The sequence below is a fragment of the Protopterus annectens genome, chromosome 1.part2 (genome assembly GCF_019279795.1).
Source record: "Protopterus annectens isolate FY-2018-M chromosome 1.part2, PAN1.0, whole genome shotgun sequence".
Classification (NCBI taxonomy): Eukaryota; Metazoa; Chordata; order Ceratodontiformes; family Protopteridae; genus Protopterus; species Protopterus annectens.
Genome location: NC_056727.1, coordinates 902,222,163 through 902,237,192, shown reverse-complemented (window position 1 = coordinate 902,237,192; position 15,030 = coordinate 902,222,163). Strand labels below are relative to the sequence as shown.

The window sequence follows — 15,030 nt, the reverse complement described above, 5'->3', positions numbered from 1 at the left end:
GCACAGTTGGACCCCACATCAGGAGCACTGGTAAGGCCAGCCCAGAAAGGAATCACGACCTCCCTGGTTTTGCAGACTGCCCCTGCCTCTAGGGCGACATCTACCATTTCCTCCTCCTCCTCTGCCTCTGAAGGAGGAGTTACCCTGTGCATGCTGATAAAACCTCTGGGACTTCCTGAACCATATTTTACTGCCCCTCTGACCCTTAGGATATGGTCTAGAAGGGACAGTAAAATGTACTCCCACGGCAGAGAGTGCTTTTCCTTCTTGCTCGCACTGGGTGAGAGTGTCCTTTACCTTGGGTCCAAACAAAGAGGAACTGTCGAAGGGGGCATTGGTAAAGGTAGACTTGAACAGTTCCACAAAGTTACACAAACGCATCCAGGAATAACACCTTAGGGAAATTCCTGAACCCACTGCTCTACTCACTCCATCAGCTGCATACGAAATAAGCCGCATGGACAAGTTGATGATAGAGTTCAAGGTGGACAACTGGGCAGACACCTTGTCAGGAACTACCTCAGTACATGTACCTTGTTGAGAATCTCCTAACTTCTTAAGGAGATCTATCTGAAGCCACATGAAGCGTGTAAGGTAGTTCAGCGATCTAAGGGTAATTGCTGCTGAAGAGAAGATACACTTCCTGTATCTGTCCATCATTCGAGACTCCTTATTCGGCGGATGAACAGAAGAAGTCTCTGCTAACTTCTTCTTAGTGGCCGCCGTCACCACCATGGCATCTACGGGAACACCTTTAGACAAAAAATCCTTATCTGGGGGTGCAGACAGAAACTTATTCGGTCTCCTGGGGACTGGCTCCACAGCATCACACACCTTTCGACTAGCTCCATCAGTTTGTCGAAGGGTGGAGACACCCAAGAGGATTAAGGTTGATACCAGAAAGCCTTCAGGTATAATGACTCCTCATCAGAAGGGGTGACAGTGGGCCACCCTCACCTCTGTTTAAGGATTTCCAGGATGTCTACAAAGAAGACATCATCAGAGGATGACTTGGGGGACCCTTCTGACTCCTCGAGGTCAGTGTCAGAGGCTCATCCTGGGAGTCTACATGCTTTCTCTTACATATTCTCGTCCGTGGGGGGTCCTTCGAAGGATATTCCGGGGAGGTCTCGAAAGAGTGGGGGCCATCGGTCGGTGGCTCCTGAGGATCTCTGCTGTCCACAGAGTAAGTAGTAGCTGAGACAGAAATAGGTGCTTTAAGGGGAAGAGTGTCGGTACTCTTGGTAGGAGCTGAAGATCGAGACAGCACATTCCTCATCATCTCGAATGCCGACCTCTCCGGCTCTGAAGACCTCCCTGGCTCCAAGGAGACCGAGGATGCCATTGGCTCCAGAGCCATTGGCTCAAAGACAGACGTAGGATCCAAACTCACCTTCGCCGACGAGCCAAGATGGAGACTCTGAACCTAAGAGGTTCGGTTCAAGGCATCCTTGTCAGGTCTGACTGGGGAGCTTCGGCTCCTAGACACCACGGACGGCACCGAGAGTGTCAGACCGGAACTGAGCTCCGAAACAGCCACATGAGGAGATGGAGCCGAGGGTTCCACCAGTGGTACCAAACACTTTGGCTCCAAAAGGTCAGCATGGCTCGGAGCAGGAATGACCGGAGGGGGCTTAACGGACTCAAGTGGCTCCGGAACCGACTGAGTCAGAGCCAACAACAATTTTGGTAAGGCAGAGGACTTCAAAAGTCTCATCATTACCGTCTCCACATCTTCTTCCGATAAACTCCTGGAAGACCTGGAGGACAGAGTGGGAGAACGGGATCTCTGCAGTATCGGTGACTTCAGTGTAGGGGAGACCGGTAGAGAATCCATAGACTGGCTCTGTAAAATACTCTCAGAGGTCGGCTCCGAGCTACTTGGGGCCGACCCTGTAATCACAGTACTACTCTCAATCGGCACCGAACTCTGTGGAACCGATGAGACAGTGGACTTATCAGGCTTAGTAATTTTAAGAGGTGGCTCCGAGACACCAGCCAGTGCCGGGGAGGACCTCTTAGAGGACTTAGACTTTTCCTTTTTAGATCTCTGAGATCTAGAAGTGGAGGAAGAGCTAGCCAGATCTTCCTCAAAGGAAGGTTTAAGAAGACCTTTTAGGATGAGCTTATTTTTTCTTTCTTGCAACACCCTAGCACTGAAAGAGTGGCAAAATAAGCAAGTTTCCTGTAAGTGCATGGCTCCCAAACAGTAAACAGAGTTACTCATCCGTTATGGATATCTTCTGTGAGCATTTAATGCATTTCTTAAAGCCAGATGGCTTATGGTACTTGCTTTCTTTAGACATTCTCACAAGGATGAGATGACACACAAACAGAAAGAAAAAGGAGATGACTAGGTCCTCTAATTTAAATGGGCCTAGTCCTGCAGGAAAGAAAAGACACCATGAGGACTAGGTCCTCTAATGTAAACGGGCCTAGCCCGGGCAGGAAAGGAAATGGAAAACTAGGTCTTCTAACTAAAACAGACCTAGGGAAAGGTACAATAAGAAGAGTCATCACACACTCAAACAGTAATAAAGTGTAAATTTACTCAACCAATATAGCAAGTGGAAACCCGCAAAAAACTTAGACTTATGACTATGGAAAAATAGAACTCGTTCTGTTAACAACACTAACACATTTTAGACTTATTAAACAACACACAGCCTAACTGAGTGCAAAAAGGCGCCTACAATTACTAACTCTAATATAACATGAAAAAGCACATAGGATACCAGCACTATGAAGCCAAAAGGCCAACTGTACCAAAGAGCTGCACACAAAAACGGCACACTTATTACACTAACTATTCTAATTTGCAAACTACACTATGACTGAACAATGATACAGAAACAGTTTTGAGTAGAAAAATACCAAAATTTTGTATAAAATTGAAAAACCTAGCCAAAGCCAAAGAGAAGCACAACCGAACTTGTCGATGCGGCAAACGAGATCTGGGGATTGTACTGGTGCACCATGGAATACCTATCTAGCCACGAGCCAGCTAGAAGACTTTCAGCTTGTAAACAGGCCGTGTCGGAGCCGAGGATCGGCTCCAATCCCATAAGTAAGAATGAAGGCGAGATAGGACTACAGAACATTATTTGTTTCTGCCTGCTGTCCTTACCCTTAATGTGTCCCTAACTTCATTTAAAAAAAAAAATGAAGTTGGTAGAATAAAGTGTTTCAACGTGTAATGTGAAGGATATCAACTCTGAAACTCAAATGTATGTCATTATTTAGTGAATTCAATCATTCAATCCTTGGTGGTTTGTCTGAAAATCACAGATTTTTTGAGGAGCAGACTAATAATATAAAGCAAAATCTAGATAGCAGAAAAGCCTTAAAGGTAAGTGTAAATGTAAGGACAGCATTACATTACGTTTATGACAGTATCTGCTACTTGTTTTACAGCTTTGAAAGCCAATAAAACTCTCCCTGTAACTAAAAGTATATGGATCAGATAAAGCTCCATGCACTTCAAAGAATTATGATCATCTCACCAATCATAATCCTGTATTGTGTGTTCTCGACATGGATGCCAAGATTCACCACTTCCACTTCACTCTTCAGGTGAATTTCTTGGCATCCATGTCTCGAACATGTAATAGGCAGGTTATGATTGACGAGACATTAATTCTCCATGTTATAAGCAATTCAAACTGCTTTGGATTGCCAAATGAATTTTCTTATAGTAGAGTTAATATTTTGAAAATGTTTTTTAGGTGCTGTCTGAAAAGAGGCGTTGAAATGAAATAACATCCTTAGTAATATATTAATTTTTACTATAGCCACTTTTGAAAGAAAAGAAAGATTTTGTTTTTCTCATCTCTTAGTATCATATTTTATGTGGAGGAAAGAATAAAATGCTACTGAATGTACTCCACAGAAGAAAAATCACAAAGGGAAACAAAAGGACGGACCACCATGGACTTCTGTTAATTTCAAAATTTTAATAAAACAATGATAAAATCCTTCACAAAACGCCAGGAAAAGTGAATCAAAAAATGTCCTCCCAAACGAAAATGAAGATTTGCACAAGTGCTATCTGACTTGGCCGTCTTCAGTCTTGATATTGCTTTGTTTGTACAACTTGTTATTGTAAGATGCTTTGTTAATAAGGATTCCCCTTATTTGGAGGCCTCTTGAGAGTCTCCTGGATTCTGACATATATTTTATTAGAGTTGTAATTGTTTGTTTAATGTCGGCCTTCTGAAATAATGTAGTGTTAAGTGTTCAACTGCAGCACTGAGTTGTATCTGTTCTGAAGTCTGACCAATTTTATCTTAGTCTTATTTTTGAGTGATTAGAGAAAACTCTAGTTTCTGACTTGTATTGTAGTTGAAGGTTTAAGAATATGTCAGAGATAAGACTTCTTTTCTGGATTCTAGTAAGATGTCCTCTACATATAAAATGATGTGTAACTTGGATATAGCTTCAGTAAAGTAATTTATTAACAGTCAGAAGAGTAGCAGTCCTAATACAGAGATGTTACTTTAGGTAGGGGTAAAATGATGGCTTGTTTTACAGCTGGCGTACTATTTCTGTAGTAAGTGATAGACTGTAAGAGCAACACAGGGGCTTGGCAATGTTGTCAGTTGCTTTCAAAAGAAAAAAAAGGGGTGGACTGTGGAAAATTTAGCAGAGACATGTTTCAAGTTTTTGATTTTTTAAATTTCCTTGACTGCAACTTCAGAGATGTGAAAACTAGCTGAGCAAGTCACAAGGGTATAGTGACCAGATTGGGAGTTACTGTTATAAGCTGGTTGTGGGTTGCTGGTATCTCTGATATCAGATATGATAAAGTGTTTGTATTCTTCAGTCTGGTTTGTGTGTGAGCTACTAGATGTAGAATCTCTGCTGAAGGAGCTGCTTCAGAGTTGCCTTGTTAGTTGTTTTATCTCTTTCCAGATTTTCTGGGTTGCCATTATTAGATTTCTTTATTATGCAGGCAGGTAGCTTTTGCTTAGATGCTGACTATTCTGGTTTACTTTCTCAATGAGAGGTAGTCCTAATGAAGCGGAGAAGCACCGTAGTTTTGTTTCCAAGCTGTCTAGCCCTTTTCCCCTCTGTTTTATGACACCTATAACATCCACTACTTTTCAGTCCCGTAAACCTTCTGCATGCACGTAGGAATACTGAGTTTTGGACTAAGGATAGAATATTGGTGAAAGATGCAAGAGCAGTGTGTGAGCCTTGTGATAAACTGGGGACCAGTCTATGGAATTGGGTTCTTTTTTCAAGGGTGAAGAACACATGCTCTGGAAAAGAATGGCCCAATTTCAAAGGGATTTTTTGATTTCTGAAAGGACCAAAGACAGAGACAGAGACTATTCAACAGTGGTCCCTACGATTACTTGGGAGTAAACAGATGTATGAGCACCAATGGGCTAAATCTGATACAGTAAGATCTAGTGTGGAGTGATTTTCTGTTATAGGGCTGAGTGTGGTTGGTGTTTGAGAAGTTGTTCACGTTTATGCTGTTGGAGTATTATGTTTAGCTGGTTTGCATCTGACCTTACTGCACTGAAATTTCAGTTACCTAGGATACCGTTATTTTTGTGGAATCCTTTGGAGAACACTTCTTGAATAGTTTCTTTGATAGTATTTTATTAGGATGAAGAAGGAATGTAAATTGCACATACTGTAAGGTGGGTATGTTTATCAACGGTAAGTTTAGCAGATATCCAATTATGGGCTCTGTTATTGCTTAGACTGGCACTAATGTAGTCGGTTAAGAGGAGCAATGTGTCTTGTTTAATAAATAGCATGACTCCTTCTACCCAGTAAATAAAGGAAATCAGCAATAAATATGTAAGTTTATAAAACGGGTCAACTGGACGCAGTAAGGGGCACAACCAGACTCTCAAAAAAGAAAAACACATTCTGCTGCCCAATTAGGACACGTTTTTGTTCATAGTATTATTTTTATTAGGTACATGAGTATATGCTATCATTATAAATATGTAAGTTTATAAAACGGGTCAACTGGACGCAGTAAGGGGCACAACCAGACTCTCAAAAAAGAAAAACACATTCTGCTGCCCAATTAGGACACGTTTTTGTTCATAGTATTATTTTTATTAGGTACGTGAGTATATGCTATCATATGGTATGAAATAATACATCACAGATAAATAATATTCGTAGAAGCCACAAAAATATCGTGTGCACAACAAGCCTAATACAAAAAAATTCTCTCTACATGAACTAGAATAAAATAATTAGAGGGAGCCACAAAGATCTCCAGTTCACATTTTTTTCATTGTCTTAGCACTGCTTGCCAAACATTTTGAGAGATTAACACACTACCATGAAGTAAGTGTTAAAGAGAAGGTCACTGAAGCAATAAATTACTTGTACGAGATCAGCAGAGTGGTTTCCTTACAATAAGCTGAGAGATTAATAAAAGTTATGCCCATTACCATTAATTTTCAGCATTACTGAATACATCCTGACAGCTCCAGCAAATATGTACATCAAGCAAACAGGGTGTTATCAGTTGTCTTTTTTTGTGTGTATGTTACAGAGGAGTCCATCCAATTTCTGATATATAAATATTACAGTTCATGAAGGAAATACAACAGATAGAAGATGGAAGCTTAATCTTAATTATGATGCATCAAAAATAATATAATGTAAAATAATGTATGTATATTAGAGAGTCAGCCCAGATTGGACGGTTTAGAGACAAAGCCAGAGAAGTAAGACTGCGTTGAGTTGGACATGTGCTGAGGAGGGATGCTGGGTATACTGGGAAAAGGATGCTAAGGATGGAGCTGCCAGGTAAGAGGAATAGAGGAAGGCCTAAGATAAGGTTTATGGATGTAGTGAAACAGGACATGCAGATGGTTGGTGTAACAGAGCAAGATGCAGAGGACAGGAAGAAATGGAAAGGATGATCCGCTGTGGCGACCCCTAATGGGAACAGCTGAAAGAAAAAGAAGATATAGTGTATATATTGTACATGTTGGTGGAAAACAAACACATATGCAGATGGCATGCTGCTGCAGAAGCATAATCTGAATTTCAATGTATAAAGCCAGCAACCAGGTCCAGTAGTAACCTCACTCTGAGGGGTAACTGTGGTGAAAAAAACAAGAGTCATTTTAGGCATCTAGCTCTATTTGGAGATAAATCCTGATGTTTGACAAACTAGGGCTATTGCTAGCAAAGCTGAATGACTCTCCACCATCCAAAGAAGTCAATAAAAGGAACAGAGAATGTGGGCAGGCTCACATCATAACACTCCCAGGATGCAGTACTAAATAGTAATAATAATGTGCAGCAAGAAAACAACACAAAGAGAGCTGGTAAATCTTTATTCTACAGGATGGGAAGGGGGGATTGGGGATAGGGTTTTAACAGACTGCAGAAACAACACACAGAGAAATGAGACTGCTGGTTAATAGTAAGAGAATGTGCATTTAAGATCACTTTGTGGCTGCAATACTTCAGGATGAGGAAAATGATAAAAGAATGCTTAATACAACTAAGGGAAAAAAACTCTACTGTGAAGGACTTAATTATTCCCATCAGTAAGATCTTCAGTGTAAACAAAAACACAGAAGATTATGACAGTTGCCGATCATAACCAAATTGATATATGTTTTAAAAAAAAGACTCAAGAAATTCATCTCTCAAGAGTGAAACTTGTGAGACAAATTTCTTGAATCCATTTCAAGAACATGTTCAGCTTATAATCACACACCCAATCACTTTTTTTGTAAACCACGCAGAATTTTAGCTGGCTTGGTGTATTGCTATTTTAAAAGAGTGTGGCAGACAGAAGTGTCCAACAGTTTTTAAATCTGTCAGTGGCCTTGAACCATGTTACCTCAAAAATAAAAGATAAAGACAAAAATAATAAGGGTCAGAGGCCACAAATGGACACTTTAAATACTTGTACCATTCTGTTAGAACACTGACATCACAGTAGGATCTGCCTTAATGTACATTGTAAGAAGTCTTTAGTTGTAATGTCCAGCACAATTCCTTTACTGTATTTACAAAAATGTCAGGACAGACAGAGCAAAAATCTTAGCCAAAATCAGGCATAACCATATGGGTGGCAACATGAGAGGGGAGTTTATTTATTTTGTCTTTGTTTACTGGCAAAGTCTGACTGGGTAATATCCATTTTCAGAGTAGGCCTGAGTTACAGCTTTTAAAGCTATCAGATTGTTTACCATGCAATTATGTGGCAAATGTAGGTATGGAACTGCACTTTCTGTGGCACTAAATGATTAGATTAGTTTTACCAGCAAGTTTTGTATCTAAGTACTTCATTGTAACGTGCTTGTTACAGCAAGGTTTTTTATGTATGACTCCTTCTCTAACAAGATTATATCTCTCTGTCTCAGAGTGCACTCAGTGTGCTCTGCTTACATAGTGGTAGTTGACTGCTGTACTACAAGCACTTATTTGCACTAAGCAGGGGAAATAAAAAGCAGACAGGAACATGAAAAGTATCTGGTCAGCCAATTGATTTTCTGTATGAATTGAAAACAAGCATATGCATATGACTGTTGACAGTGCAGGCTAACAGCAAAGGACAGCGAAGAAACAAAAATGCATAGAACATGCACATGGTCAACTGCCTAAAAAACACACACTACAAACTAAAGAACTTATATGCAACAAGAGACAACATCTTACACGTCTGGCTTTCACAGCTGGTGCACAAGAAGGGGAACGCTTCAACAAAGAAAGGAAGAGAACAAGTTAACATACACCACAAAATACAATAACACTTTTTATCACCACTTTTGTAAATCCAGTTAAGGTGACAACCACCAGTTGTGCCCAAAAGTCAAGATGCTTTATCTCATTTTCTCCAGAACAATCTTGTTTGTGTACAAGTATTAACATAATGAACCATGTGAACCCCCCACCCTCCCCAAGTCAGACCTGGTGAGTACAAGCAAGAAGTACCTTCACCATTAATGGCAAGCTGCCTGACTGTAACTGGAAATACAACCATGTGATGATATATGTCATTTCTATACACTTTTCATTAGCTGGATTCCTATCTGACATCAGCAGTGTGTGTAAAGTCTCACATGAAATTCATATAACAGCATGGCAATGTCCTATATCTTACACCTCTGCTTAAACTATCCCCCAGTCTACAACACTGCAAAAATTATAAATGTGGGGGAACTTAAATCTGAGATTGGGGTATCTCCAAGTATTCCCACTACTCCCAGGTACAGCAGCCTTGCAGTTGGTGTGTGGGTGTGGGTGTGTGTGTGTGTGCACGCGCACCAGGGATTTTACACACACACACAGACAAAGACACAGACAGACACAGACACAGACACAGACACAGACACAGACACAGACACAGACACACACACACACACACACACACACACACACACACACACACACACACACACACACTCTCTCTCTCTATTTATATCTGGTTGCTGGTGTGATCACACAATACCAGGGTAAGGTAGTCATATCCTTTCTCCAGTATTGTGCAATGTCAGAGTTAGTATATATAAGTTGGCGAGAGTGTGGAGTCCGGGGGGGGGGGGGCTTGCCCACCTGCAAAAAAATAGATTATACTACATTTTCAATTGCTCTTCTTTAAAATTATTATACTTTTAAAAAAAAAAAATATATATATATATATTTTTTTTTTTACTTAAGTCTGTATGGGATACCCACAGCCAAGATATACAGTGGATATAAAAAGGGTACACACCCCTGTTAAAATGCAAGATTTTTGTGATATAAAAAAAAGAGACCACAATAAATTATTTCAAAACTTTTCCCACCTTTAATATGACCTATAATCTGTACAATTCAACTAAAAAACAAACAAATCTGTTTGGGTAAAAAATATAAAAAAAATAAAAATCTTACAATAAAGCTGGTTGCATAAGTGAGCACACCCTTAAACTAATACTTTGTTGAAGCACCTTTTGATTTAATTACAGCATTCAGTCTTCTTGGGTACACACCTGCCATCAATTAAAGAGACTCTGATTAACCCCAAATAAAGTTCAGCTGTCCTAGTAGGATTTTCCTGACATTTACTCAGTTGCCTGCTACAGAAAAAAACATGGTTCACAGAGAGCTTACAAAGCATCAAAGGGATCTCATTGTTGAAAGGTATCATTCAGGAGAAGGGTACAAAAAAATTTCCACAGCATTGGATATACCAAGGAACACAGTGAAGACAGTCATCAAAAAGTGGAGAAAATATGGGACAACAGTGAAGTTGCAAAGAAAGTACAGTTGTGTACCTACCATAAATGTAGATGTTCGAGTGTATTCACTGTTGCAGTCATTACACTTGGGTTATCCTGTTGGCAGGCTACCCGCAGTCGGCCTGAATTCCAAAGTCCTGGTCCGGCATCAGTTGCTAACGCCTCTTCCCTGACGTCAGTGCGCCAGGGGTATAAAAGATGCAGCCGACGCTATTTTCTTCAGTTTTTCTTTCCCCAGATGTCAGGTGCCCGCAAAAGGGTAGGCTAAAAATTCTGCTCATAAAAAAGCATGCACTAACATAAATATTATCTTCATCTACAAGCAAATACACCACATAGGTTGTATAGAATAGAGAAGTACAGATAAGCCCCAGCAATGAAAGGGGGATGGTGGGAGGGTAACCTGGACTGCAACAGTGAATACACTCGAACATATACATTTATGGTAGGTACACAACTGTACTATGTTCATCGTGTTTCACTGTTGCAGTCATTACACTTGGGTTGAATCCCAAAGCTGAGGTTGGGTGGCTGGGCCTAAATAAAATTAGGAGTGGCTATGAGGCCCTGCAGAACTGCAGTGGCAAAGCCTGCTCTGGATTTAGAGTAAAGAGGTAAGTGGTAGTGCTTTGTAAAAGTGTGCACTGAAGTCCAAGTTGCAGCTTCCAAAAAGTCCTTGGTTGGTACTCCTCTGAGGAAAGCTGCTGAAGTGGCTGCTGCTCTGGTTGAATGTGGCCTAATGCCTTTAGGCACTGATTTGCCATGTTGTGAATAGCAGAAACGAATGCAGTGGCCTATCCATTTTGAAATAGTCTGCTTTGAAATAGGTTTCCCTTGCGATCCTGCAGCATATGCCACTAAGAGTTGCTCAGTCTTTCTGAAAGCTTTAGTTTTGTCCAAGTAGAAGCGTAGCTGTCTGTGTATGTCCAAAGAATGCAGAAGTCTCTCCCCCTTATTCTGTGGGTTTGGAAAAAAGGTAGACAAATGAATGGTTTGGTTAAGAGCCACACTGGACACTACCTTAGGCATAAATGTTGGGTTTGTCCTTAGAGAAACCCTGTCCGGATGGAAAATAATAAAAGGTTCCACAGCCATTAGTGCCTGTAACTCTGAGACACTTCTTGCTGAAGTTATTGCTAGGAGCAGAGCTGTTTTCCATGATACGTATTTTATCTCAGCTGTACTGGCTGGCTCAAAAGGAGGCAGTGTGAGCTTTTCCAAGACAAAACTGAGGTCCCATGCAGGTATTGGAGCTCTCCTTGGAGGTCTTATGTTTTTGGCCCCTCTGAGGTACTGCCTTAGCAGTGGATGTGAAAAAATAGGTGGGTCCGTATTGTAATGAGCTGAAATGGCAGAGGCATGGATGTTAATTGATGAGAAGGATAGGCCTTTGTCCAGCATCTCAGTTAGGTATTGTAAAATCTGAGGAATATTTGGTACAAGCGTATCAGTTCCTTGTGTCTGGTTCCAAGCACAGAATCTCTTCCATTTTTCTGCATAAGATTTTCTGGTGCTGGGCTTCCTGGCCTCCAAAATAACTTCCATAACTGCTTTAGAGTGAGGTGTGTTCTGAATGATTACATTATCCGCCATGCAGCAAGATTTTGGGTTCTGAGTTGGCTGTGCAGGATGTGATTGTTTTGTTGGGTCAGCAGATGAGGAATTTGAGGTAATGACCAGGCTGGGCCTTGAGACAAGCTCTTTAGGATTGGGTACCAGTGCTGGCGTGGCCAGTCTGGGGCAATCAGTATCATTTTTTGCTTCTCTTGTCTGACCTTTAGGAGCACCTTGGGGAGGAGAGGCAGTGGAGGAAAGGCATATACTGTAAAGGTTTTCCAGCTGAATGATAGGGCATCCACTTTCCATGCTTGTTTGTGATAGCTCCTTGTGGAGAATCTCTGGAATTGGCAGTTGTGAGGGGAGGCAAATAGATTTATGTCTGGGCATCCCCATTTCCTTGTTATCATGCTGAAGATTTGTGGATCTAGTTTCCACTCGTGAGGATCCATGAGGTTTCTGCTTAGTTCATCTGCCAGAGTATTTGTCTTTCCTGGCAGGAATTGCGCTTGCAGGTGTACTTGATAAGTCAATGCTGTGTTCCAGAAAGTCATGGCTTGTCTGCAGAGGGGGTAGGAATGTGTGCCTCCTTGCTTGTTTATGTACCTCATGACTGTAGTATTGTCCGTCTTTATCAGCAGTTGTCCTGGTTGAAGTAGATCCTTGAAGGCTGTCAGGGCATTCTGTACAGCTAGCATATCTTTTTGATTGATATGAAGATGCATTTGGCTTGCGGGCCATGTGCCCTGAATACATTTTTCTGCCATGTGAGCCCCCCAGGCATAATCTGATGCATCTGTTGTTAGTGTCTGCCTGGCTGTGGATAAATTGAATGGCTGTCCCTTGTTGTGGTGACAGGCCTGTGCCCACCATCGAAACTTCTGTTGCAGGCAGGGAATGAGGGTAATTAATGTTTCCAGGCTGTGGCAATGTTGAGTCCAAACACTTTTTAGATACCATTGTAGTTTCCTCATATGCAGTCTTGCATATGGAATTAGCAGAATGCAGGATGCCATGAAGCCCAAAGCCTGCAGAATTTTTCCTAGCAGATAACTGGGTCTTTGTTGCCATAATTTTGAAGCACGAAGTCAGTTGCTTTTGTTTGCCTGGCGTGAGATAAGCCATCTGGGCAGTTGTATTTAAGCTTGCACCCAGGAATATTATCTCTTGAGCAGGTATCGGTTTTGATTTCTTTTCGTTCACTGTGTACCCTAGGCAAATTAGTAATCTTTTTACAAACGCCAGATGCTTCAGTAGAACGTCCTTGTTCTCTGCTTGAATAAGGCAGTCATCCAAGTAAGAATATATTTGTATTCCTCTTTGTCTGCAAAATGCAATTACTGGTGCCAGGCATTTTGTGAAGACTCTGGGCGCAGTAGATAAGCCAAAGGGCAGTTCAGAGAATTGGTAGTGCATTGAGCCAGCTATGAATCTGAGGTATCTTCTGCAAGATTGTCTGATTGGGACATGCAGGTATGCCACTTTGAGGTCCAAAGTTACCAGCCAAGCCTTCTTGCCGAGCATGGGCAGAAGCTGCTGCAGAGTCAACATTTTGAATTTTGGAATGTCCAGAAAAGTGTTTAGAATAGACAGGTCCAGTATTGGTCTCCAGGCTTTGTCCTTTCTGGGTACCAAGAAAAGTCTTGAGTAAAATCCTTGTCCCTGCTCTTGCTGTGATACTCGCTGATTAGCCCTCATGTCCATGACTGATGAAACTTGCTTTTGTGCCTATGCCCATTGATTGTGTGGCAGGCCTGGCATACCTTTTGCCTTTGGAAGGGTGTGAAAGTGTACCCTGTAGCCCTGAGACACTATATTCAAGATCCATTTGTCCTTGGTGGTCATGTGCCAATTTTGTGAAAAAAGTGCTAGTTTTCCCCCTAAGGGTGCTGCCAAAAGATAAGAGCTTGGCATTGGCAGAGGAAAGTCTTTGGGACTGTTTCCTATATGGCTGTGATTTGTCTTCTCCACTTTTGGAGGTAGAAGCACCCCACTGCTTAGGCCTGTATGAGCCTTGGGGCTGGGATCTGTCTCTAGGGTGTCTGTATCTGCCTCTTTGTGGCCTGTCGGACACTGGAAAGGACCAATTCTTAGAAGGCCAGCTCCTGCTAAATCTGGGTGGCTGCTCCTGTAGGAAATCCTTGACTGTCTGCATAAATTTCGCTTTACCCTCCATTTTCTTCAACACCACTTCTGCCTTAACACCAAACAAAGTATCATGCTGTAATGGAGCATCCAATAATTTTGCTTTAACATGATGAGGCAGATTCTGTTCCTTTAACCAAGCATGCCTTCTAATGACAGAACCTGTTACAGCGGCCCTGCAAGAGGCCTCCAGTGAATCATAACCACATTGCAAAGTATGTTTTCCCACTTGTTCAGCTGCATGCAATAAATCCTGCATTTCCTTGTTAATAGAACATTCACAATTTGTCAACATTTTCTGTTTTAGCAGTGACATTAAGTATTGCTGATATTTAAGCATATGAAACTGACAATTTAAAGCCCTTACAGCCAAGGTAACAGAAGTGTAAACTTTTTTCCCCCATCTGTCCAGTGTTCTAGAATCCCTATCAGAGGGGACAGGGTTTTTTGCAGTGGAAGCCTTGACCTCTTTGGGACCCTGAGATATAGCTTCAGGGTCAGCAGCAGGGTTTTTATATAGAAATTTATGAGAGTCTGGAACCCTGTAGTATCTGTCTGGCTTAACAGGTGCAGGGGGTAAAGAGTCAGGAGACAGGCCGGACTCCGACAATACATCATCTACAATGTCTAGAACAGGTGGAATAGCAAGAGGTCTGTGCTGAGGTAGTAAAAGAAAGTCTCTGAGCTTTTTCTTAGATTCTGAGTAATCTTGGCTCTCCCAGTGAAAATGCTCCCTCATGGTATGCAGGGTTTCCCCAAAAGAATAATCCTCAGGAGGCGAGGCTAAAGGAATAGATTCTTCAGCATCAGAATCCTCATAGGGAGGAAGAGAGTATCCCTGTTCTGAAGAGGAGTCAGAGGAAATGGAAACCTGATCAGAAGAATCATATTCTGTGTCTTGCCTAGACCTCTTATCAGGAGGGGGATGGGAACCCCTGATTAAAGTAATTAGGTCTTCAGCCATTTTAAGCATCTGTTTCTTAGGCATGGAAGTCTGTCCAGGAGAATGCTGTACTTGTTTCTTTGTCTTTAGAGATGTTTTTGTCTTTGCCTTTGAAGCTGTGATAGGCATGACATATAACTGTGTAGGTCTGAAAACACCCTC

The 15,030-nt window shown here is 41.6% G+C and overlaps 1 protein-coding gene across 2 annotated transcripts in view; it reads right to left on the bottom strand.

Annotated features, from left to right (window-relative positions):
* CDC42BPA (CDC42 binding protein kinase alpha) overlaps positions 1-15,030 on the bottom strand; it is a 3,351,611-nt gene that overhangs the window by 696,893 nt on the left and 2,639,688 nt on the right. For both annotated transcript variants that reach the window (XM_044059574.1, XM_044059584.1), the window contains exon 22: positions 8,659-8,697. In XM_044059574.1, coding sequence (XP_043915509.1) covers positions 8,659-8,697 — 39 coding nt within the window. The remainder of the gene's footprint in view (positions 1-8,658; positions 8,698-15,030) is intronic.